This window comes from Camarhynchus parvulus, chromosome 11 (genome assembly GCF_901933205.1).
Source record: "Camarhynchus parvulus chromosome 11, STF_HiC, whole genome shotgun sequence".
Lineage (NCBI taxonomy): Eukaryota > Metazoa > Chordata > Aves > Passeriformes > Thraupidae > Camarhynchus > Camarhynchus parvulus.
The window spans coordinates 15,943,383-15,969,870 of record NC_044581.1 but is presented as its reverse complement, the minus strand read 5'-3'; the positions used below and the strand labels follow the sequence as shown (position 1 = coordinate 15,969,870).

At 43.9% G+C, this 26,488-nt stretch overlaps 1 protein-coding gene across 1 annotated transcript; it reads left to right on the top strand.

Annotated features, from left to right (window-relative positions):
- Positions 1–11,506: 11,506 nt before the first annotated feature.
- Positions 11,507–17,485, top strand: CLEC3A (C-type lectin domain family 3 member A). Its single transcript, XM_030956164.1, has 3 exons — positions 11,507–11,846; positions 13,488–13,568; positions 16,226–17,485. The coding sequence occupies exons 1-3, from the start codon at positions 11,732–11,734 to the stop codon at positions 16,615–16,617; spliced, it is 588 nt and encodes a 195-aa protein (XP_030812024.1). The 5' UTR covers positions 11,507–11,731; the 3' UTR covers positions 16,618–17,485.
- Positions 17,486–26,488: the final 9,003 nt, after the last annotated feature.

Here is a 26,488-nt window from a genome sequence, read left to right as displayed (position 1 = left end):
TCCTTGGTCTCTATGTTTTATTCCAGTATTATTGTCACTTTAGGGAACTGACTTGGAACTGCTTAAGAGGAAAATGTGAGGGGGTCTTATTTTCCATTTTGATCACTGTAGGATATACAAATAATTTATTTTGACTATTACAGAGTAAATCGAGGTTATTAAAACTGCTGTGTGCTGCTTTACAGACCATTAACAATGTAGATCTAAAATATGGAATGTCACAGTCTAAGAAATTCAAAACATTATATGGACACCTTTTACTAAGTGTTTAGGGAAGTGTATTTTGATATAAGGAGAAACTAGGACTCAGACTGCCACAAAAGTTACCCTCAGAGAGATAGCTCCTTTCAGAAATTAGAACTCCCTAATGGAATAATCTTAAAAAAGAATCCAAAAGCCATCATCAGCAGATGAGCTTATAGAAAGCAGGAGGACATGACTGAGTTTTGAATCCCACTCTCCTGGGCCTTGGTTTCAACCCAGGGCTCCGTGCCTTTGGAAGAACTGGTGATGGTTACCAAGCCCTACAGTCATCTCCAGCCTGCACTGGAGTACGTGGCTTTAAAGGTCTCCCTACACAAGGCAAAGAAGTGAATGAACTTCAGTTTAATATCTAAACAAAGAGGGAGTGTTGGCTTTGGTTCATTTTAGTCATGCAGGTCACATTCCAAAGCCTGTGATGTCCCTGGAAGATCTCACTTCAGTAGTTACCAAATCTGCTCTATAATCTCAAAGCTCATAGGAGCAGTGCTGAGTGTGAAGAGTAAAATTCTGCCCTCTGTTTTTAAGCTTTAATAAGCCAGTAATGATCAGTGCATCCATAATCATGGGGTCAGGATGAGGCTGAAAGCAAACAGCCATAGCCTTTTGCAAATTCTCTGTGATTACCACCAAAGCTCTGCCTTTGCTACCTTTCCCTCTGGGCCATCTGCAGTGCCCTGTCACATACTCTATCACAGAGCAGGATGTGGCAGGTTGCCTTTGTGCAGCATCTGCATGAATGGATAAATACACCTCACCCTCCATTTGGTGCTTCCCCTCTCATTTTCTGGGAGCTCAGTGCTCCTCCTGATTGGGTTTGTCAGGACAGATTCTCTCATGATTGCCAGCACAGCCCCCAGCTCCAGGAGAACTGTGCAGGGGTTTGTCCCCTGGCAGCACTGGGGTCCCTCGCTGTGAGTCAGTGCTTTGTTCCACTGCAGAAAGAGCCAGAACAGAGCACACACTCTGGCTGCTGTGTGGAGCAAAGCACCTTTCTCCCAGGTAACTCGTGGCAGCCAGGCAAACATGCCAGTGTTCTCCTGCGAGGGAGCAGCTCAGAGCACGAACACAAGCACTGCTCCATCTGCTCAGGGCTGGCTGATGGTGCCCAGCTGGCCCTGCCCAAGCTCTGCTCCTGTGTTTGCCTGGCATGGCTCTGCCAGCTCCCACCAGCACTCTGCAGGAGCTGCAAGGCACTGGGGAACAGTGCAGGTGAGGGGAGTGAGAGGATGAACGTGGGGGAAAATGAATTGTGTGCTCTGCCCAAGAGTAACAAGGGAGGAGGATATGAAGCATGTTTTCTGTTGATTCATGTGTGTGCTTGGAGGGGGTCCCAGCCTTTCTCTGAAGGAGCTCCACAGTCCCTGCAACACTCAGTCATCATGGTTGCTCTCTGGTTGCACTTCAGGAAATATTTTTTTAACCTTCTCAAGGATATGGGTCGCATCCGCTTCCATGCCCCACAGAAAGTGATACAGAAACTCCAGGTGAACTTAACACATGTGGATTAACCCTTCTCATAGGGAAACCTTTCTTCTTACTTATGGGAACTGCAGGCATTTTGGGCAGGATGAGGGAAAATAGGAAAGGAACAAGCATTAACAGCCCTCATGGTGATTGTCCTGTCTCTTAAAAACTCCTACACCTGCCATCATGTAAGATCAGCTTTCATTTAGGAAGGAACAGCCTGCACAGCTGGGAAAAGCTTTAAAACTGTCTCAAATGAAACACAATATAAAAAATCAAAGGAAGATTCTTTCAGCTTCTGAAGCCTCATGATGATTAATGCTTGATACAGATACCACCATTCCAACTGGGCACTCAGGGATTAAATGGGTTCAATTAAGAGATGCCATTGGCACTTGTTAGTTTAGGACCAGCAGCTCCCAGATACTGAAAAGGGGATGGGGTCTGTGACTGAGGGAGGGCTGCAGGGATGGGGACTTTCTTCTTTTCCTTCAGAGATTAAGAGGGCTTTGATCTGTCTGCAAGAGTTTTTTTCCTTGCACAGTGACCAGGCTGAGATGTTAAATTAGCCCAAAGGAAGTGGGAAAAGTTCTAAAGGAAAACCTGGTTTACTGTGAGTGCTGAGGGGTTGGGGAGGAGAAGTTGAGCATTTCCGTGGGGCAGGTTTGCTCTTAGAACCACAGGGGTGAAGCACCTGGGCCTCCCATGCCCACTGCATCAGCCTCCAGCTCCCTGCTGGAAGCACCTCTGCTGTGCCTCTGCCAGAGCTGGAGATGTGCCATGCTCTGCCAGCTCTGCCAAACATCATCTCCCTGAGAAGCTGCAGTACCAACCCTGTTGTGCCTGTCTGCTGGGAATCTGTGGAAATGTGTTTCCATGAGAGCTGGAGCTCACTGTGTCATGCAGCAGGACATGATGCAGCATCTTCCTGGCCTGGAAGAGCACAGTGAGATGGCAGAGATGCATTATCTGTGGTAAGGATTTCTCTCCTTGGCTGGTCAGGTGATAAGCTAATAACCAAACATTTGTAAAGGCTGGTGTGCCAGGTTTGCTGAGCCGTGACTGCTGTGTCTTCTGTTGTGACAGGCATTCTGTGGCCTGGAGCCTGTTAGATCAGTGATGTTTTCCAGAGGCTTCTAGGAGAAAACATTTCTTTTGTTGCTAATGCAGAAGAGAGATGATGATGATAAGTGAAGTGCTTTTCTAAGTCAGTTTGATTTGGCAGATTATTTTTCTGTTTCTCAGATGCTGTTTTTTTTCCTTCTAGTGTCTGCATTTCATATTAGAAATATTTTCCCACTGTAAAAAAAACCAAAAAAATGAAGTCTCCTGCAACTCACCATGTATCTCTTTGCTTGTACAAAAACATCCCTTTGAGTTTCTGAACCATTTCTGCTGTAGAAAGGAAAAATGAAATTATTTGTCCAATGCCATAATACTGCCATTTGGTTTAAGGACTTATGGTTCTTTGGCATTTTATTCTCCATTTACCAAAGGAACCCTCATTAACAGCAGCTGTGCTGGAAGCTTTGCCTGCATGGCTCACAGCTGTGTCTCAAGTCATACCTGCTCCAAAGCAGTGGAGGTGCACAGAATCATGTTCTGAATGCCCTCTGCTAGGGCCCAGCCAGGAAAGCTCCATAAAAATATAGAGGTTTAAGAGACAATAATCTAAATTTTCCTTGCTTTCCCATCAGATAACTCAAAGCACTGAATGTGGCCATTAAAAGAATTTTCTGCCAGTTTCTGGATCATTCTCTCCATGATCATCAGGATGCCTGTGGTGAGGGCATCCCAGGGAAAGGGTGACCCCCAAACCCAGCAAGTGCCTGGATTCAGAGGAGGCTGCAGCTCCAGCCCCTCTGGCTGATCCTCCCTGGTGAGTAGAGCTGAGTTTGCTCCATCTGAGGATCAGCTGGGAAATGGTATTGCGAGAGGGCTGCAAAACATCCTGAAGTCTGACTGCCAAGGGATGCTGAACCCACAGAGCAGGGTGTGTTTGTGCAGGGGGGCACTGGAGAGGGCAGTGCCAGGCTCAGCACAGGCACAGGGCAGCAGATTTACAGAGGGGATTGTCTTTAAGGTCTCACTTGAATGATTGATGTGGAAGCCCTCACCCAAACCTGCTGGGTGCCACTGGCTGTCCTGCACCACACTTGCTCTTGCCACACACCAAATGTCCCAATTTCAATACTGCATTTCCTCCAGCACATTCCCTGAGGTTGTGGTTTAACTGCTTAGAGCATACATAATATGGTTCATGTGAGATCTTAGATCTGTGTTTTGTTCAACATGTCAGCTGTGGATAAAGTCATTACAACGTTCTGTTCACTAATCAACCAGCAAAACAGGAAAATAAAAGGGTAATTGTTGCAAGCTTCCTTCCTTATTTTCATTAGGATGGCAAGCTCAGCTCAAGCTGGAATCTCACAGGTCTCATGCCCCTGGCTTTGATAGGGACAGCATCAAGCTGATTAATCCTCTAAATGAATCCCCTCATAGCTACAGCATTTAAAATTCAGCAAGTAATATTTATGTCCCTGCTGTAGCTTATTTGGTGGGAGGAAAACCCCACAGGATTCTTTTTTAAATCCTTGCTCGGCTCTCCATGTTAAAATACACATTGCTGAACCCAATTATCTTTCTTGAGGATGCAGTATTGGTTTATACTGGGGGGTTTTGAGCCACTGGTGCAAGTAAATGATCTGAAATGTAAAATCCTTGCTGTCAGAGGACTTCAGCTGTGGGTTTGTGCTCTGGGATGGACCAGCTGGGGATGTAACTTGTCACTTTGTTACATGTTATATTTATTCCATGCAGAGCCTATGGTATTGTTATATAAAGCACAATTGACAAAAGCAGGACAAACTATCCCCAGCTCCTCAGTACATTTCTACAGCATTGAAACCCCAGCTGTACAGACATGATTGACCTGATGGGTGTCTGCAGCTGATCTTCCAAGAGTAGAAGTACCTAGAAAATGTAAAATCAGCCTGAGCCTGATGCTTTACTGGGTAACACAGGATGAGGCTGTACAGCAAAGGGGATCTACCCTGAGCATTAAACAGGTAGAGGAGAGGCTGCTCTTTTCTCTTCTAGCTTGTTGGATAAGCAATATAAAATCAGAGCTGTCCTGATCATTCCTAGGGCACTGAAGACATCTGCTGGAAATGGGAATAAACTGCAGTAAGAATGTGCATGACAAAATGAATAAGGAACATTTCTGAGAAGTTTACATTTACACAGTGCCTAAATTGTTCAGCAAATGCTACAATATTTTCCATTTGAAAGTATTATTTGAACATATTTTAATAAATAGCATGTTCATTCCTGCTGTTCTTGTTGCCACTGAGGAACAACATTTCAGTTTCTAAAACCTGCAAGTCTGAATGCAGTCTCTGAATTGCCTTCATCCCTGATGTGTGAGTTGTGCCACAGACATACATGGACAATAAGTAGCATCATGTGCTGGCACTGGGGTCCAGCTTTAAATGGATGTAATTTGTTTCCAGCTTTAAACGGATGTAACTTGTTTCCAGCTTTAAACAGCTGTAAGTTGTTTGTAGCTGAATACAGAACAGCACACAAATCTCTTTCCATCTTTACATACAAATCTTGATTCCAAACCAATTTCATACAAATCCTGTTGTGACTCCAGGTCCTCTTGAAAGTGATGCCTCAGGTTTTAGATTTTACATTTTTCAGATTCTGTGCTGCTTTAGTGTGTACTTTTGAATTTCATATTAGGGGATGGTGAGCTGTCTGCACAGAGTAGGGAGACAGAACAATTCCTTCTCTAGCTGGGGACCAAGGACAAATGATCCAAATTTCAGGCCCAAGAGCACAAACAACGTGGGCTGAAGAGAGAAAAACAAGAAGGATGGGACTGCATGGGCTAAATCTGGAATTGGACAATGAACTGCAAGATGCAAATGGAGCAGAACTGATAAAAGTGAGAGACCCCATGAGCAGTCATGCATTTTGTGACCATTTACATTCTGTAAATGTTTCCATTTTACAGAATGGTGGTTTATTTGGGCTACATCCCAAGCTTTCCAAGCCTGGGGCCTGGCACAGGAGCTGATTATGCCTGTGCATGGGGACAGTGCTGCTGCTGAAACACAGTGAAGCAGGGTCAGCTGCTTGCAGATCCTGTGACTCAAGCTTTGGTTTGGCAAGGCAGAAAACCTCAGCCCTTGAGCAGAACCTCCAAGTCCTTGGTGAAGTGCAGCCACCAAAGGCAGACATGATCACACTCCTGACAAGTCTGAATTTCCATCCTGATGAGAAAAATCCAACAACCATCTACACACCCCAAAATATAATCCCTCTTGTGCCCAGCCTCCTGGCAGGCAGAGCTGCACTGCTGCAAACCTGCTGAGAGCCTGTGGATGTGCAGCTCAGGCTGTCTGGAGAGTTTCACAGGGCTCAAACCAAGGCTTTGTCCAAATCAGTTTGTCTGGCACACATAAGGATGAGCAGAACCTGCTGAGATCATGTTCATGTGAGGCTGGAAAACCTCATATTAGGGCAGCTATGATGATCAAAGCCAAAACATTTAAAGGGAGAAATTAAATGCCCAGGATGTCTTCAGGTCATTTCCAGGAAGGTAAAAAGGCAGCACACATTACAGGAGAAAAAATAGCACAACAGGTAATTTGTGTTTACAAAAGAGAAAGAGATACATTCTCACATATCCTGAGGGCTAAAAGAGCTGAGTTGCTGCCAGGAATTTCCAGCATGGAAACTTTGCCAAGTCCACAGGAGGAGCATTTTAAAAGACACCATTCAACTCTTCTATTTGCACCTGGACTGCAAAGAAACTGATTTAAATTTTCTCCTAGACTCCCTTATCTTTAGAGATGCCAGAATCAGCTGATCTGTAAAAGGTCCCTTTTTTGAGAGGGATTGTGGTTTGCTCTCTGTGCACATTTCACATATCCAGCAAAACATTTATCTCTAAATAAGCACCTATTTCTTTGGGGTCCTTCCTGACTAAAAAAACAGGCAATGACAGGCAGAAAAACACTGTGCACTTTCTTGTCTTTGCAGCTAAAGGCCTGAAGGAAAAAAGATTTGTCAACTCTGTCATTCCTTTGAAGTACCTGAACACCATGAGAAAGGACCTGTGCCAGTGCAGAGTGCATTGGACAGAAAACCTGAAGAAGAGCTCAGTGCCTTTTCCCTCCTTTGTGTATGTTTGGTGAATCTCTTCTGCATTCTGATCTCTCTGGCCTGGACCAGCTGTGTTTTCTCTGCTGTAAATACACATCCAATGCCATTGCAAGAGAAGGACAGGAATACAGGTGAGATGATTTGGTCACATAGACAAGATGATGCTATTTGTCTTAAATATGTGTGGTAGATGTAAGACAAGCCTTTCTGCTGCATTTTGCAAACCATTTCCCCTCCTCTCTGCTTGCTGAGACCAGCTGTGAGATGCTTTGTGACAAAGACCCCAAAATAAGAGATACAAAAAAGCATTTATTCCAGAAGCTCAAAATACTTCCCTGATTCATCTTTTCAGTTCACATACACTATTATATCTCAATTTTTTTTAACTTGTATTTACAGCATGGGAACTGAAAAGCACTGGACCTGTAGGCAGTAACAGCTCAAATACCACATTGAGAAGAAGATTTATTGATCAGTCAGGAACAGTCCACAGTGCCAAGGTAAGGCATGTGCTTGGGAGAGCAGAATCCCATATCTAAAGAAGACATGACTGTCCTCATTTCAGAACTCAGTGACACTCAGTGCAGGTCACTGGTGGGCAGTCTGGTCCTGCAATAAACCTGGAACCACCTTTAATTCTGTTAGACAGAGCAGATCACTTGTGCCCAGCAAATTTCCTTTCAAAACACCAAATTAGCCTGACAGAAAAAAACTCGAATCAATGGTAAAACCCCAAAATATCTTTAACAGGTTTCAAAAAACCTCACATACCATAAGGCTAGCCCTTCACTTCTCTAAACACAGTTTGTTTGTACAAATTTCTCCAAAATAACTCTGGTGTTGGGATGTCAGCCATGATCCTGCCTCATGCCTCTTAGAACTGAGATCAAATCCTTAAGAAAGGCTTTGCAAGACTTTTCAAGGCCAAAGAAACCAAGCATACAGTAATTTTCCAAGCACTACATAATCCTTGATTAGGAGAGTTTGCAAAATTTACTACCTTAAATTGAAAAAAAATAAAAATCAAGTAGTGGGTCCCATTTACCCAAGACAGTCATAAAACCTGATGTATTGGAGGTGATAAGCCTTTTACTAACCTTTGTGTTAAACCTTTTACTAACCTTCTGTTATCTACTTTTATTGATCATCCTGGCTCTTCAGAGTGCCTCACTTGCAATTCCTCGTCTGGCAACAGCTCTGATGTTTTAATTTTCTCTTTATACTCTCAGTAGAAGGGGAAAATAATTACTCACCTACTCACCAAATAAATGGCTTCATTTTCCTAAAGCTGAGCTGAATTTTCTAGAACTGAAATGGTGCAAGAAGAACAGTTTGCTCTGATTCCAGGAGCAGATAGAGCCCATCCATTTCCCATTTGGTGAAACATCCCACAGCACAGCTAGCTCTGGAGCACAAGGGGACTGTAGGTCTCAGTAAAACACAGACAATCTACTGGCAATGTGTGAGCAGTTCACTTCCCAACAGACTGCAGCACTAAATCTCTTTTAAAGCTATTTTTTACAAGTGCTGTTGTACATCTGCAGCCAGACCTATTTCAGGAGCTCAGCATCCAGTCCTCATCTCACAATGGCTTCTCATACTCTGTGCCCCATTGCATGTTCTTTCCATAAACCCAGGGGTGGCTGAGAATGGAGAGGAAAAAACAGCTGTATGAAGGCTTTTCCTGAGCCAGTTTAGAGGAACATATAAAGGTAGAACTGTCTCTGAAGGAAACAGAGTTTTACCTTGAAGAGTCTCTGTGGAGAAACTGAAAAAAGCCTTTTACCAAAGGATGTTTATGCTCTGAATGGTCTGGTTGTCTGAAAGCAAATGGAATGAGGTGTCGAGTTGGGAGCCAAAACCCCAGTGCCACTGCAGCACAGCAACTCTGGCTTTTGCAAGATATTTCTTATCAGACAGGGCACTTCCAGAGGGCCTCGTAAGCACTTCAAGAGAAACCACAATTCTGTCTGCATGCACAAGTTCTACTGTAGTGGTGTAAATAAAAAAACCCACAATCCCATCCTAGTCTGGATGCAGCTCTAAAGCAATGAGAATATTTATGTTTATATAGTATATTCTGATAAGGAAAGCGGAATCATTTATTTCAGGAAAAATTACTTCTATCAGTGTATAATTGTGTTCGCTCCCTGGGCTACATTGTATTACTGTAACAGTGCCAGTAAAAGAAAAATTCGACTTCTAAATGACATTAAAATGCTGATTTCAAGCCCATACACAGCCCAGGTCCTCACTGCAGGGAGTGTGTCACTCCTGGGTGGCTCCATTTCCTGCTTCCTCACAGTAGCCCTGCGAGGTTACATCTTCTCAGCAACTTATTTTGGCTGTTATGTGGCTCTCCTGCTCACATACTATACCCAGGAAGTTAAACCTGCTTCTCCAGTTGCTACAGGTTAGTCATAAATGTGGAAACTCTTCTTGGGTCCTCCAGAGGAATCCTAGCCCCTATATCCTTGTGCTCTATCCCAGCAGCTGCAAGGGCAGCTTTGTGATTCACTTTTTGGGAGTGAAATCCAGCTGAGCTACTTGCAGACTGGAAAAATCTCAGAGAAAATACTGAATATGGGGGATTAGGCTTTCAAAACAGAATTTCAACTCTGTTCTTGCAAGGACATTACATGGTGTACTCCAAAAAGCAGTTTTTCACCCAGGCTCTTGGCCAAGAAATGTCAGAATACCAAATCCATGTTTTCTTTATCCCTCTGTTTTCAGTGACTTGTGTGCTGCCCCAGCAGAGTACAGATCTTTCTCTGTCAGCCCCGTTTCACAGGAAGAAAAGGAGCCTGTGTTAGCAAGCTCAGGTTCCTTGGGGCAGGAACAAATCCATTCTGGTACTGAGACCTTGAGCACACACACTAAAGGCCTCTTGACCCAGCTACTGCTCCAGCCCCTCCCAAAGCCTGGGGACAGTAAAACTGCACAAGAAACAGCTCCAGGGGTTTGCAGCTCCCTTATCAGGCAACCTGAAATTAGCACAGTTTAATGTGTCAGGTTGAAAGCTGCAGTGGTTTAGGATCAGCATGTGCAATTCCACAAGATCTGAGAAGGCACCAAGTGAAAAACTAACTGGAGGCAGTTATTGATTCAGCCATCTGCCCTTAATTAACTTATATTGATGCCCCAATACCATTGGGATAAAGTATGGATCAAGCCTGAACTTAGGGCTTGTTCTGAAGGACAGATTAAATCTTGAACTACACCCTTGCAAAGCTCCTGATTTTCCTCTCTGCCAGCTCACATTTCAGTTCTGGGGTGCTAGATGGAATGCCAGCCCTTTCCACATTTACCATGGACTGAAATTTGTGGCTGTGTGAGATGTTTTGGGCAGTTCTGGATGGGTGGGACCCACAACAGCCATCTCTGATGTGCTGTGCTCCAAAACAGCTCTGAGGGCTGAGCAATGTTGATCCAGAATTTTCCCTACACAATCTGTGTTAATACTTCGATATTTTGGAGCAGGACCACTGCACTCCACTGGAACTAAGTTTGATCATATCAGGATGCATTTATGGAAATTTTCTTAGCTAATGGGTAAGAGATGTTTGCTAATTGCTGACTATGAGAATACAGGGAGTTGTTTAAAGGTGTCCAGGACAGACAGGGCAGGTGCGGTTCGCACTGAAAGTATGAAATGCCTTAGTGTGGGTTGGAAAAAGCCAACAAGTATTCATGCAGTACACCAGCATGTTCCTAAATCCCAGCTTTTTGAAAATAAAGTAGTAAATCCCTTGATTTTACAGTCCTGATTAAAAAAAAAGGTCAGCAATTTGAGCAGAATGTAATCAAGGCAGAGAGAGATGGCAAAGGGATGTCAGGAAGAACAGCTCTGAAGAACATGAACTGCACCAGTCAGCACCCAGCAATGACTCTGGTGCCCACATTTTAAAAAAAACCCTCTTTTAATGGGGGAAAAAGAAAAGGAAAAAAGAGAAAGTGGGATGGATGGGAATATTTTTGTGACAGTTTCATTTGTTCACCAAAATCAGGGAGAGGTTCTACTTCATATAGTAATCCCAATTAAAGGTAGCCCCATAGAGCCCCCACAGAGCCCAAGGGCAAATGAAAGAGATTCAAATTCAGAGAATTCTCCAGATTCCAGGGAGACACTGTGCTGCTTCAAGAAGCACCTTGTGCTTTCCTCTGACTCTACAATCAGAACTTGGGAACCTTTGGGAGAGCGCTGCTACTTTTTGTTCCCCTTACTAAACCCTGCTGATTGCTGTTTTCACCAGACATGCAGTCATACCTATCAGGCATTTATTAACTCTTCATAAACCAATACGTGCACTGCCCACATAATGTGATTTTAATGTATCTATCCTCAGTGTGGGTCTGTAGTTGCAGTGCTTGCATTTACTGAGGGAGCAGCATCCTGGCTGTGCTTCACTGGAAGGTGGTGGCCATGTCCGGACTTAACCAGGCTGGGGCAGAGCCGTGCTGGGCCGGCCCCTGGCACTTGTGGGAATCCTCTGGCTGCCCCTCCTGGAGGCTGGCAGAGCACAGGCACCGTCTGCTCCTCCCCAGCTCTGGCTCCAGTGTTAAGCTCACGGTGAGGCAATCAGGGCAGTGTTCAGGGCTGGGACAGCTGAGCTCAGAATGGAAACAGAATGGAAACAAGGGGGTGTCTTGTGCTACAGCCAGCTCAAGCATCAAACACATTCTCTAAGCACGGAGTGCAGCCCAGGCTGCCAGCACACCCTATAAAGCTGAGCTCAGGCAGTCCCTGCTGAGATGGCTCTGGGTGGCCTCTCTCAGAGCTGCTAAAGGGAATCTCCTCAAGCTCCTTCCTAGGGTCTTTCAAAGAGACATGGCACAAACTGGACTTATGATTTTTCTGCTCATAAGCTTACTACTGCTGGACCAGACCATCAGCCAGGCTTCCAAATTCAAAGCCAGGAAGCACAGCAAACGTAGAGTGAAAGGTACTGGGTCTGAACTGGGAGGAGGGATAAAACCTTATAGACTATGCAAATTTACTGTGTACTTTAAACAGCACTGCATGAACCAGAAATTAACATTGCACAAATGTTTATTTATAAAGGACACTTGAGTCTATATCATATCTGTCTTTTAAATATTTTTATGTGAGCTAGCAAAGCCACAAATAAGGTGCCAGAATGAATTATGAAAATAGAGCTGTATAACAGCTGCAAATAAATTGCTCTGTTCTGGCTGTTCGCCTCTGTCAACGTTATTTAGAACTCACAGGTACAGCTGAGAGAGGACTCTGGCTGATCATTCCTAGTTATGTAGTAGCTGTATTGATTAAGATCACAAAAATGGAAATTCGTATATATGGGGGAAACAAGCAGAAGTATTCAGGCTCCAAGGATTATTATTCAGAGTTTTGCACCATTTCCTAATTTTAACAGAATGTCTGCCTACTCTCTGTGGAATATTACTCCACTTGTATGAAAAGCACTGTGAAATGGCAAGGCAAACTAATTAGCAGGTCAACATCAATGAATAAGCAGAAGATAAAGCATCAGTCCCCACAGCAAAGTTTAAGAGTAAATAAAAACCCACAGAATGTTGTTTAGAAATGCCTGTGTATTTAATTTAAAGGTGTATTTCTAATAAAAGCAGATATGATGGAGGCTCACTGATGGCAAGTATTTGAACTCCTATTTAATTAAAAAAAATTGTGGCTTTGATAAAGCCATTGTACAAGAAGATTGAGGTACTCTGGAGCCACACAGTTGTAGAACTTCCTTCTCCTTTGGGAACTCTAGGGTTTTAAGCTTAGGTGCCCTAAGGACAGCCTGCTTATACATTTTTTATGCTAGCACAGGTAGCACTGATTGGAGAACAGATAATTCTGCCTTGGGGAAGCAAGGAGCCCTGAAAGATATTATGATTAAAAAAAAAGGAAAAGAGGACATGAAAATGGAGTTATGGGCAAATTAGCTTCTTTTCTTGTGCCATCATATTCTTGGTGCTTTTTTAAGTACTACAAAATGCTGATTCAGAGTGACTTTGTGTGACTCAAGTGCCCAGGCCCCCTCTGTACTGAGGGACAGAGGAAGGCTAATCCTGGGAAGTAGAGATTGCAGCTCAGCAAGCACATCTGCAACATTCAGACTGTCAGGTTGGGCTTTATTTGTTGTTCCTCCCTGTGCTAAAACAAGAGCTGTGTGAAACTTTCATGCTCATATAAATAACATTGCTTTGAAGAAACACAACTTGTGTCCTGCTATTTTTTGTATGTCATGTCCATATATCAGAGTATACAGTTTCAAAAGAAAAAGGGGCATTTTCTGTAAATTACATACCAGCTCACTAAATAATAATTAGCTGCAACAATGATTTTCAAACAGTTTTTAAGGCAACATCCATTATAAAAGAGGAGAAGGAAAGGTAAAGGTGGGTTCCTCATGTTTTTAATAGAAATCTTAGAGGAATATTTTCATTAAGGACAAATCTTTAAAAATAATCAAAAACATTTCAACAATGCAACAATATCAGCATGATATTTGATATTTTGAAACAGCTTTTAACATGTTATTTTAAATTTTTTTAATGTGTGCATATTTGTTAACTTCTATATATTCTTTTTGTGTAAGAAAAAGATGACCTGAAGACCCAGATTGACAAATTGTGGCGAGAAGTAAATGCTCTGAAGGAAATACAAGCACTTCAGTCAGGTAAAGCAGCTCATGCTGGTCAGTGGCTTCCAAAAGTTCTCACTGCCTCTCTTCTTCACTCCCACCCCTCTCTTTCAGGGGATTTTATGACTGAGGAGTGCAGCTCCATAAAACCATGGTGTGCCATAGCTTTACCAGACAAGTGTTGAAGGAAGCATTCAAGTAAAATCAGGGAATGAGTGGTGATCCTTCACTGAGAGCAAGAAGTACTTTTGTCTTTGCTATGCACAACTTCAAGCTCTGAATATTGTGTCACCAAAGGCAGCACGGTGAGGGTTCCTGGGTCTGAGAGTTCAGGTGGTCAGTGAGTTAAGTGCCCAGCTTTGATATGAACATATATTCAAATGTGGATGTTGCCATAAAACTTAAAAAGTTATATCCACTGTGAATTCAGAAATATTCAGGACCAACGTGCAGAGTTCTTTAAGTATTTAAATAACCAGATGGAAATTTCCAAACAAAATAATAAGGGTAAATACACATGTACCTACTAGACAGTTGTGCTTTTTCACAGCTGTTGACACAAAACCTGGCATTTAAACATGTTCAAGAGGACATTACAGAGGAAATTACATCATTCTCATGAAACAGAATGTATTTTCCTTAGGGATGGTAATATCTGGGTTGTTCAGTTTTATGTCTTGGGTTACATAGAGCTTTTGGGGCTTTACAAAATATTTTTATTTCAAATGTCTTATAAGAAGGCTTTAGAAATTTCTTAAAAGAGGGAGCCTGTTCTAGACAAGTAACTCTTGTTTAAAAGTAATTCTTGTGTTGCTTCCAGAAGGAGCTTCAGAGGAAGCATGCAGTGGCTTAGAAATAAAACCAGAACTGGGAGACTTTCTCTCCTCAAAACTTATTTTGAGCTTTATTCTAAATTTATAACCCACACTGTGCAACTGGAATCCAAATCTGGCAAAAAGACACCTATCACCCCCCTAGCTCTGACTGTCTTTGTAAATGTCCTTGTAACAACTGAAAAAGGGAGCTCCATTTTTAGCTTATGAGCATTTCCAAGACACAACATAAAAATCTGATTTCTTCTTTTGCTTGAACTTTCTGGGCCTCCTTTCTACACAGAGTGAAATGTGAAATAATGCCACACACCATTTTGCAGCACATAGTCCCTCCCTAAAGACATCCAGCTCTTATCATTGCTGAAGTCTCTCTGATCTTTCCCATAAATATAAATTTGTTAAAGAGTTCCACATTTAATAAATAGGTTCATTACTTAGGCCATTGGAAGGGTTAAAATTTGAAGGTTAAACCCTAATAGAAAGTTATGACTCTGAAAATGCAGCTAAAAAATGCAATGAATACTACAACTGGAAATACTAAAAACTTGAGACATAGGATATGGTCCAAAGTGACTTCCATATCCTACTGATCAGAGACATAATTATTTTTTTACAAGAAGAGATGACAAGAATTAAAAACAGATTATAGAAAACATCAGGACAGAAGATGCACATAAGTACAAGATGATCTTAAACAATAAATGAAATAATCTGCAAGTAATAACATGCAGGATTCTAAAACTAATTGTTACAAGAGTCTATTCTGGGCCTTTGGTACCTTTCTCAGCTCAGAAGAAACACTCCACCAAGGAGGGTTCACCTTGCCATCATTATTTTTCTTGGGAGAATCAGTTTTTCACAAATCTGCATTAGGAGAGCAGGGAGGCAAAGTTTAAGGATTCCCTCCTGTGTTCCTGTCCCCACAGACCTCGGGCTGGAGCAACCCCAGCAGCAGCTCTGCAAGGCAACTCCAGTGACAGAGCAGCTGCCAGATTAACCCTCTGGTCCATTCTGACTTCACATCAAGACTTCCCCAGCAGACGCAAAAGCAAACAGATTTATAAATTCAAATCTTAGAAGATTGGGTCTAGATTGTTCTGTAAGCTCAGTAATAAGTGCGCACTTTTTTAATCCATTTATAGATTTAAGTAACTTTACTGCATTTGGATTTAGAATTTGAAGGGGGAGACTTTGCTGGGAAGAAAATAAATAAATTCCAAGGGAGGTGAATATGCAATCTTCTACAGGTAGAACTACACTTTTAGTAATCACTCAGAGATTTGTATCACAAATTTCAAATCAATATTTTCCTGGTGAGCAGGAAACATTTTACACAGCACATTTCTGTCCTGCCTTTGCTTGCTGGAAACTGAGCTTAGAAAAAGATGAGAAAATTTACTTTACTTAAATATCACCAATATTAGAAGACATTTAGGTCTGTCTCCACTATAAAGCCAAATACAGATTTCCCAATAACCAACTTGTCTGGCAACAAAACAAGCCTCATCCATTCCATCAGTTTCAGGACTGCTGAAATGAGGTAGAAAACATGTGAAAGCAGCCCTATTTGGTAAAAGGGGTCTGAGAACAAGCCTGGGTTATATTTCAGCAGTCTGTTCCCAAAGGCACGCTGATGTGCTGGCTGCACAAAGTGTCCTGCATGAACTGGAGCACCAGCAGATAAGCCTGACCTTACTCCAAATTTCAGGCCCACTCTGTGGAGTCAAAAGCCTTTCACTAGCTGAAGGATTTGTCTGGTCAGGTTCCGAGGCACTTTTGGAAAATTATTGTATGGAGAACCATTACTGAAAGCTGAGGCTCAGACTGGTACTGACCGTGCAAACCCCTGTCTGTTCACAGTGTGCCTTCGTGGGACCAAGGCCCACAAGAAGTGCTACCTCATGTCAGAAGGCACCAAGCACTTCCACGAGGCCAATGAGGACTGCATAGCCAAGGGGGGGACGCTGGCTATCCCCAGGAACAATGAGGAAACAAACATCCTTCGCGATTACGGCCGGAAAAGCGCGCCTGGCGCGGCCGAGCTCTGGCTGGGTGTCACCGACATGGCCCACGAGGGGAGGTTTGTGGATGTCAATGGAATGGCTCTGCTCTACTCCAACTGGGACCGTGCCCAGCCCAACGGGGGCAAGAGGGAAAACTGTGTCTTCCTGTCTCAGGCAGCCCAGGGCAAGTGGGTGGATGAGGTCTGCCGCACTGCCAAGAGATACGTTTGTGAATTCCTGATCCCATAATCACAGACACAAAAGACCAGGACATGTTTTGGGTTATCAACACACACTTTTGCTTAGTAACACCTCCCACTTAGAGAGTGGCGAGTTAAAGCTATCCCTCTCCTGCCTTGAACTCACTCTTTCCTGAAACACAATTTTTCTCTGTTAATTTATTTTCTATTCATATGCTAAAAATGTTTAGTGAGTACTCTCATTATGTACAGGGATATATATTATGTTTTGGCCTATATTGTATCATATTTTGGCATATTACTTCAGCCTGATGTTTGGGCTCCTTCACCTCCTATTTCTGCACTTTATTTAGAAAATACTGCTGCATGGTAACCCTTTCCAGTATGAGCAGAAGGGATCCTCTCTGTTCTAAAGTTTAAGAGGGACTTTGGGATTATGTGAGCTGTGAAAAACAAAGATCATCCTTTACAAAGTCTAATTGGAATAATCTGTGGCCAAGAGTTTTACCTATGGTTAAGAATGCTGAATGAAACAGAAAAATCTGGTGTTAATTGTTTCACTACATGCAGTTCACAGTGATACACTGCTGGAAAAGGGGGAGTAGCTGTTTTAAAACATCAGTTAGTCCAGACATGCTTGCCTCTAAATGTCTCAATTATGGTTAAATATTACATGTCATTTGGAACATTATAGAACAAACCAGCCTGGGACTAGACCACGCCCTGCTGTGTGAAGCCTTGCTAAGCCTTGTCTCCTGCAGGCACAGATAGGCTCTGCCATTCACAGGGAGCTCCAGAAAGCTCCAGGAGGGAGACAGGAGCTCCCTTCTCGCACAGCATGCCCTCCTCTCCCATGGGAAGGGCAGCACATCCCAGGGGAACAGTGTGTGTGGCCAGACCACATGCAAATGTTCCAATTTAACACCTGGCATTTGAAAAGCAAGTAAAATGTGCTGGCTGCTTTTGGCTGGTCAGAACTTCACAATAGAGATTTGCCTTCATGTCATAAATAGCAGTTTCTCTCATTTTGTTTAAATATTTAAATATATTGCTGCTTGGAGGATAATTCTTATTTCTTACCTATTAAACCTGCAAGATTTTCTTAAATTATGCAATAAATCTGCAATTACCATTATTTAATTGTTGTAGTATTTTTGACAGCTTATGCACCCCTGTGAAGGCCATTCTTTCCTAGAACTTTTCTTGAGGATTTTAAAAGGGTATTTTTTCTACTATTGTACTCACAGGATAAAATTTGGATCTCTGCTCTATAATACAGCCCAAGAGCTCTATGAGATCTAACTACTCAAGGCCTCTGCAATGTGGTGTTTTTAAATTCATTACATCACTTAATGTATTTGTAAAATAATCTGATGCTGAATTCTCTCATTTACTCCTGAGTTGAAATAGAGCAGCAAAAAGGGCCCAAATGTATGTAATTCTCTTTCAAAATCTACCAGCATTTGCTACAGTTGCGGTAACAATTTTGTACATGATTAAAAGCCTGTATGGCTTCTTAACCTCTGATTTGTCTGAAGTAAGTCAGTATCTCAGCATATCCCTACAGCTACAGTCAAAGTGAAAATTTACCACAAATTCTACACTTCATGTAACTGGTACAGGACTACATCTTCATGGGCTGTTTTGCTGGTGTACTCATTCTAAAGAACATGAGCCACTACATGGAGTTTCTCCACAAGGTATAAAATTATCACATAAAAATCTAATTTTTAAAAAATACTTTTTGGTTTATCCAGTAAGAAAACATTTCTCGTGTTGAGATTGGCAATAAAAGCAGCCCTGTGACAGTGGATGCTGCTTGTGGAGAATCCAGCTGAGTTCCTGGGATCAGCCCTGATTACATTGCAGAATCTTGGAATGCACATGGAGCTCTTGAGATCAGAGACAGATAATGAAGAAAACATCTTCAGCTTCCCTTTCTATCCTCTGCTGTAGAAACATTGTGATAAACAGAAGACAATGGGCTCATAGAAATTTTATAAGCATATAAACCTTCTCAGAATTTTACCTGCACAGCATTATATTTTTAGATATAAAAAAGTATTAAATGTATTTGCCAATATATGGTAACTAAGTAGCATCCACTGGATCTAGCTAACACACCAAGGGTGTTGGGAGACTTGATGTAGTCCTTGCCCATTGGAGATAAGCTTTGCTGTCTTTTTTCAAAATTTTAAACCCAGATTTTTCAGTCTTCATTAAATGCCCTATGAAACTCGAAATTCTGCTAATGTTAAAATAAAATCAGACGGTTTCAGAATGTCAGAACTGTATCTGCTCCCACGTGTGTATGTTCAGTAATGTTAATTACTACAGCCTAGTACTAGCCTACTTCTAGGAAGAGTTAATGAAGAAGTTGCTAATAGCACCCTACCTGAGCAGTGCATACCATAAATCACTACACCTCAACCTGAACTCTGATGGTTTGCCACACATCACCAAGCAGGCTGCAAAATAGTGTCTCCCCTTCCAAAAAATCAATCCTATGCACACCACCAAACAATCAAGGCAAAATAAAGAGATCTGTTATTATGAATAATAAGAATATAATAAACTCATATGGAACACGTTATGGCAATGAGGTACAAAATACTCCATTTCCACAAGACCATGCAATCAGCATTTTGCTCAGAATAGTAGGTGGCCCTTAGTTTTCAGAAAGGTTGAGAAGTACTCTAAGCCCAACAGAAAAGATTTTTCTAGCTATAAGCAATTTATTGGTTGGCTGGTCCATGTAATAACTATTTACTAAGGAATACATTAAGCACTCTGCAACCTTTAACAAATTATTTATAAGTGCTAATTAATGAAAACCATCCTTTTGTTAGCATGCTGTCAGCATGATTAATCTGTTCTTAGTGTCATGAAAGACAGATGCCCCAATAGTCTCATTTGGCTTTCTTGGCAAGTGGGAATAAGTAGGAGTGAATAAACAAGGTTACATAGGAAACACTGATTAGAAGGAAATGATTACCATATGAAGTGGGTAATTCTGCTGAAATATTGAGCGAAGGTGATCAGAATAGAATGTTCTGGAGGCTCTGCCAGGTTTCTTTCCCAGGCACTCAGTTTGTAGTGTTGCATTGAAAGAAGAGAAAAAGGCCTTTGGTGAATGGGCAGAGAATTCTCAAGCTTTACTCAAGGTACAGATGTTCTTCATTATGCAGTGTACAAAACCTTGGAGAAAGGAGCTCATTAGTAGAGCTGGGTGAAGAATGGATTGTCTGGTTTTGTGGTCAAACAAAAAAAAAAAAAGGAAAGAAAATTGACCACAAGTCTCCCTTAGCTTCCATGTTAACTGGATAGTATTAAAAGGTGATTTTAATACCTTTTTTTTGTCATGATACAACAAACTTTGCTTCAGTGAAGAACCCCTGCTTCTCTTACCTGTGCTTCTTGCTGTCCCCCTGCTTGGCAGAGTATTTACAGTCACAGGCACCTCTGCTTCCCTCTTGTGTCAGGAAACAGGGCAGGGTTCTCATTCTTCTGTCAGATCAAGACACAGCTGACTTTTATAGAGGAAAAATAAAATAGTGCTTTACCAGGCTCTTCTCCCAGAGGGATGACACTTATGTTAGGAGCTAATGAATCATGTGAAAAACATTCAGGGATATGATCTTTAGCTGAGATCTGCTTTTTAACACTCTTACATGCTACACTTGAATATTCCAACTAGTCCCTGAATATTGTATCAGAGGATCCCATTAGATGATTGTGTGTACCTTAGGGCTACAAAAGTGTGTGCTTGGAGATATTTATTAACATACTTTGGGAGTTTCTTGTTACCATCAAAGACAGAACAATTGTGAAGAGTTTTATGAGTTTGATCAAAGAGTTAAAAGGCTGGATTCTCTCCAACTATGGAATAGGGTCCACATAGAAATGCTTGTGCCAAGAAAAGCAATTTAGAAATGAGTAATGAGAGCACATTGTTAACCATTACTCTTAGAAGATCTATTTTTCATTTTTAAATGGAAGTAACTCCCCCTTCAGTCCCTCTTCAAACCCAGAGAATATATATATTCTAATTCAGTAAGGAAAGGTCAACACCTTAAATCAAACATCGTGCGCAGTCAAAGCAAGACTTTCAAGGAAACTCATGACCAGGTTTCAAGGAGTATATTCTGACCCAAGACCCAAGGTCCAACAGTGTTCAACACTCAATAATTGAGCCCTTTTGAAAGTCCAGCTACTTGGTGCCAACATGATATTCTAGGCATTGGAAATTTTTTTCTCTGATAGAGCCATACCAATGCACTGTGTTTTCCAGGTCACTGTCTACCAGCTGAAATGAAATACAATGCAGCCATTAATTTGCACTTCCATAAATGCTTTTTTTTTCTTTTTAGATCATCTTTAAATTAAGTTAGTAGATTAGGCAACTGTGACTGGTTTTTTTGTTACTGAATTACAGGATCAGTAGATATCAGGAATGTAAATTACTGTAGTGGTAGCCTCTTACTGAATTCAAACTGATTTTCAGGCAGAAGAAGAATTAGCTGGAGGTCCATGAAATGGTCCACTGAATTGTTAGTAACATGCACAGGGAAGAATTCCCACAGTCTTACCAAGAAAACAAAGTTATGACTGCAAAGCAGATGTGATGTGCTTTACTGGCACCACAGAGATTCAGAGAAAGATGGAAAGAAAAGCAAGAACAACAGATAAACACTGCACAGTGATCCAAAGGGAAACAAGAGGAGGTGTAGAATGACCTATGGTATTTCATGCAAATGCATTACTTAAATTATTTGAAAATACAAGGTGGATTCAAATCTCTCACAAGTGAAATGTCACTATGTCAATTGTTAATAGCAAAATCAGAATCAGGCCAAGATTTTTCAGAGTATTTAAAAATAAATTTACTGCAGTCCATACTGCACTAACTTCTCTGACTTTAATAAATCTTTTTTCCTTGACATAATGAAGCAGCTAGCCTGTGGAAAAATAAAAACTCCACTGAAGTATTTTTGGAGAATTTATGAGAAATATTGTTTTTCTTTGTAGTAATAAAGAAAATTCACTAGGATGCTACCAATTTACCAGGATATGGAGCTGACAAGCACATCCCATGCTATGTTACCTGATTTTGTCTCAAAGTGTTCCAGCCTGAGACTTGACAGGGTTTTGTGTTGTCAGTGGGTAGTGAAGCCAAACTCTGAACACACAGCTGAGGCTGCTGTGACACCCAGAGCTGCAAGTTGCACTCTTGAAAGCAGATGGCAATCAGAAATGGTCTCAGATAAACCCTGACAGCTCTTCTAAATGGTTACATGAAAACTTGTGTTCTTAATTCTGGTTATGTTAATTGGTAACCCTAAGTTCATTAGGGTCTTTAAGAGGAGGGGAGAAATTCTGATAATATACAACAAATATTACGACATTTCTCTATTGTAATTTCTTTATTACTTAGTGGGTTTGTAAATGAAGTTGTATGTATATTGTACGTATGTATATTTTTTCCAGAATATTTTCATATGTACTGTAAACTACCATCTTCAAAGAGAAATGTATCATAAAGCAAAGCATTCTGCACTGTAGGCTGGGCACCTGCTGAGGGGATTTTGAAAATCAACATGGATAAAAATGGTTTGTTAAAGAATTGAAATACAAAGGGTGCTGTCAGACTGCTTCTAGACCTTGGTATTCACTTTCTCAAAACAATTTTGCCATGTATAACTCCTGCAGGAGGGTTTCCAATGTGTCCAAAGTGTTAAAAAAAATTATTTACAAACAAGCTACAAGAAGATCCAAGAGCCCAGGCTATGCCAATTCAGTGCTTGCTGACAGTGAAAGGTGGACTGAGGTGAACCTAGGAAATGTCTGAGACCTTGCCTGGTGCTACAGGAACTCCACTGCAGAAAATCTCCTGAGCTTCAGCTGCACTTGGAGAAGCAAAGCAGCAGCAGGATGGAAAGTCAGGGCCGTGGCTCTGAGAGATCCACAGAGACTCCAAAGAGGGTCTAAGGGCATTGAACCCTGGTCAGAAACGCCCCATTATCTGCTGAGGCAGAGCAGACAGTGAGGTGGGCACTAGCCCAGGGTACTCCAGGAGTGAAAGACACTATTTCTCCTCAGACGAGGTGAGTTCAGAACCCCCAGGGGCAGCAGCCCAGCTCTCCTCAGGGATGGCTGGGGAGCTGAGCTGCTGGAACACCAGCCAGGGAGCACAGCAGGCCCTGCACCTCACGGGGTGCACTGGCTGCTGCTCCTGCAGGGACACGCTTTGCTTCTCCTGGGGCACAGCCTGCTTTTAACAGCTTCCAACCTAGCAGCACCTCAAACCAGAAATAACCCTTAGACCTTGGCTGAATCACCCAAATCCAGGAAAAAACCCCAAAACCAGATGCACCCCACACCCAGCAGCACCCCCAAACCCAGCAGCACGCATCTGACACACACAGAAACACCCCCAATGCAGTTTCCCCCCTAATTGGCAGCACCCACCACACTCAGGCACATCCCCAAAATCTGTTGGCAATCTCCAAACCCATAAACACCCCCAAGCCCAGGGACACATCTTAGACCCACCAACAGTCCTTGACGTCCAGGAAGAGCCACAAGACATCACTGAACCAGGCACCTTCCCCCAGGGCAGGAAGCACCCCAAAGCTGGCAGCACTGCCCAGCAGGCTGAGGTTGTGCCATGCCTCAAAACTGCTCCAGCCTCAGACTTGACAAGGGTTTGTGTGGTCAGTGGGTAGTGAAGCCAAACTCACAGCTGAGACTGTGTGTTCCAAGGCTCCCCAGTCCCCAGGACAGAGAAGGCACTGTCAGCCCCAGCGAAGGAGGGAATCCACTGGTGCCATGCCCTCATATTGACCTCGAGAAAGGCAGAGGAGGACGGCTGACAAATGAGAGTGGGGTCACCCAGTGCAGATGAGAAGACTTTACTGAGCTGGGTGAGAGGGGCCCAGCCCCGGGGCCTGCACACGGCTGCTCCTGGGGTGGATTTCTGGGCGGCTGTAGGGCTTCCTGTCCCGCCGCTCCTGCCGCAGGACGTGCCGGGTCCGTATGGGCCCAAAGTGGGAGCAGCTGTCCCTCCTCACGGCCCTGGTGCAAGGGGAGCGGCCCCAGGCAGGGTCCTGCCGCACCATTGCCAATGGCCAGGGCGGTGGTGAGAGCCTGGAGAGCCTCTGCCCAGCCAGAGGGAGCAGCAGGACACGGGTGAGGCCTCGGAGCCCTGCAATGCCCTCCTCCCTCAGCAGCCCTGGGCGTGCACCTTCCTCGGCAGCCCCTGTCACCTGTGCAGGTCACAGCGACACCCAGCATCCTTCTAACACTGCCTTGGGTGACGATGTCACAGTGGCTGCTGCGACATCACCACTGCCCATCTGTGTGCACATAGTGCCCCCACTTTGGAACAGTTGCAGTTTGAATTTTTTATTGATTCCTTGGTAAGTGGTTTGTTCTGTTGTACCCCCATGTTCTCCCTGAGTTGGCTCACCCCTGGGTTTTACCCTCCCTCAAAGCTGTCCCTCATGCCATTCCCTGCCCCTTGTTCCAGCTCTTTCCCTGCCTGTCAAGGCAACCCAATCCCTTTTGTTCCCAAACTTTCTTTGCCACTTTAACCTCGGGCCAATCCCTGATTGCAATACCCCTTTGGAATTCCCCTATTCCTGGAGACCCCATTGGCCCATGTGACCCATCCTCTTCACCCTCCTACCCCAAGCGGCCCCAGATACCTGATGTAATCCCCTCACTCCTCCCCTGAGGATTCCCTATTGGTTTGCTGTTTGTATCCACCCCCTTTATAAAACTGTACCTGTACAAAAGCCCCTTCGTCCTGCTCCTGTGGAGTAAACCTGTCCCTGTGGAACTTCAAGACAGAGAGCCTCCTCCTTTCTCCTCTGATCCCTGTCGTGGCGTGTCTCTTGTACCATACAGCAAGTGGCTCTGAGGGTTCTGCCTGTGGTAAATGCCCACCCTGAGGCAGTTCCCCACTCCTGGCACAGTGCCGGTGTTTCAAGGGCCAGCCCAGGCTCTGGTGGCTGTGTCAGGACAGGAGGCCTTGCGTGTGCTGGCAGGGACCGTGGCGATGTCGGGACCGGCTTAGTGGGGAGCACGGGTCAGCTGTGGGGAATGTGAGAGCTCTTAGAGGGGGAACCGGGATGTACCAAGCAGGGAACTGGGAACCTTGAAAAGGTTGGGGCTTGGTGATGTCAGGAAAATCCACAAACGCCAGTTTACTTCCAAAAAGGAAACAGACTTTTTTCTTCAACTTTTTTTCAAATAAAGGAAGACATTTCCTCTGTCTTGGTTTTGGAGGACAGTGCCTTCCTTTATCCCAAACTCCCGGCTGCATGCTGTTCTCTTCCTTTCCCCTGCTGGCCGAGGATACTAGGAAGGTACAGCCTTCCCGAACTGCCTATCCCATATCCCCCCTTGAACCTACTGTTCTACCCCAAAGTTCAGAAGTTCAGGCTTGTACAGACCCCCTTATCTACCTCAGGAGCCAAACTGTCTGGGCCCAATAACAAACTCGATGCCCAAAGTCAGTGGAGACATTAAGACCCAAAGACGTTAACACCCATACCTTCGCCCATCCAATTATTTGTAAAGACACTAGGAAAGGTGTGTGCTATCAGTGACATACAAGTGTGCCATGGGACCATGCAGGCAAATAAATTCCCCTGCTTGGTAAGCTTCGGGGTCAGCAGCTCTGCGCGAGTGGGGTGCCGGTGGCTGATCCCTGGAGCAGACGCGTCAGGCAATACCGACAGCCCTGGAGGGTGCAGAGTGGGACGTGGGGGGCACGGGAGGCACTTGGCAGCACTGTGCTGGGCGAGATGAGCCCCGGGAGCCCGAGGCGGGGCCGTCCGGACGGGGCCATGCAGGCACTCCGCGGGCAGAAGGGACAGCGCCGGCCGGGACCGGGCAACGCGAGCGGCGACATGCCGCTGTCGCGACAGGGCTGGGGCGGCTCAGGACACAGGGCTGGAGCAGGAGAGGCTCAGGGAGCGCCGGCGACACGTGGACGCGGCCCGGGGTGACTGAGGTCCCTGCCCCGCCCGAGGACTGCGTGGTGCCCGGAGCCCCGAAGGCCGTGCCGTCCCCTGCCCCAGGGCCGGAGCCCCGAAGGCCGTGCCGTCCCCTGCCCCAGGGCCGGAGCCGCGAAGGCCGTGCCCCTGGGCCGGCACCCCCGAGCCAGGCCGTACCCCAGGGTCCGGAACCCCGCCCGGCCCGGCCCGGCCCGGCAGCAGCAGCGCTGCGGGAACCGCCGCAGTACCGGACAGCACCACAGGGCGGCAGCACCACCTTTGAGACATCTGACGCTTAGGGCGTAGGGGACGCGCTTAGAAAAAATTCCACAAAAACGCTGCGAAGGTTCTTTAATTACCACAGAAGGATCTTTTCTTCTTGCACTTTCAAGTAGTTTTTTGTTAATGTGTATGTACAAAAGTTGTATTTGTACTTTCAAACCCGATGGATCTAAGAAGCGTTGGCTATTTTAAACCCACATATATAATAACGAATAGGGGGCTATTTTAATATGCATAAATATATATAAAAATGAGAAACCTTAGTTTTATGTTTTTTCACCTCTCCCTCCTATGAACTGTCAGGCATTTTGGGGCTATAACCTCCCTTTTCTGACACACACTGCATAGCACCCCTTTCTCTCACCTGCTCCTCTACCCTCTCATTCCCTCCCACTGACATCAGGGTGCCCTCATTACGGAAGGCTTCCAAACACAGGAAAATTATTTCACTGAATTCCTTAGTACAGGACAATATTAAAAGCTCACATATGTTCCAAAATGCAACTGCACTTATGCAAGCCCCAGGAAAGCTCTTCCTCATGAGAACATTGATCAAAAATTGCTTGAGGCCAGATGAACATTCTTGGACATACTGGTGCTATTTTATACACTGTTCTTTATAGACTGGTACTTTGC

Bases quoted from the DNA above. Each gene is read 5' to 3' on its own strand.
- CLEC3A (XM_030956164.1), top strand. From the start codon at position 11,732: ATGGCACAAACTGGACTTATGATTTTTCTGCTCATAAGCTTACTACTG. The intron at 11,847-13,487 runs GTACTGGGTCTG...TTTTTGTGTAAG, and splicing joins CAGCAAACGTAGAGTGAAAG to AAAAAGATGACCTGAAGACC. The intron at 13,569-16,225 runs GTAAAGCAGCTC...GTCTGTTCACAG, and splicing joins AATACAAGCACTTCAGTCAG to TGTGCCTTCGTGGGACCAAG.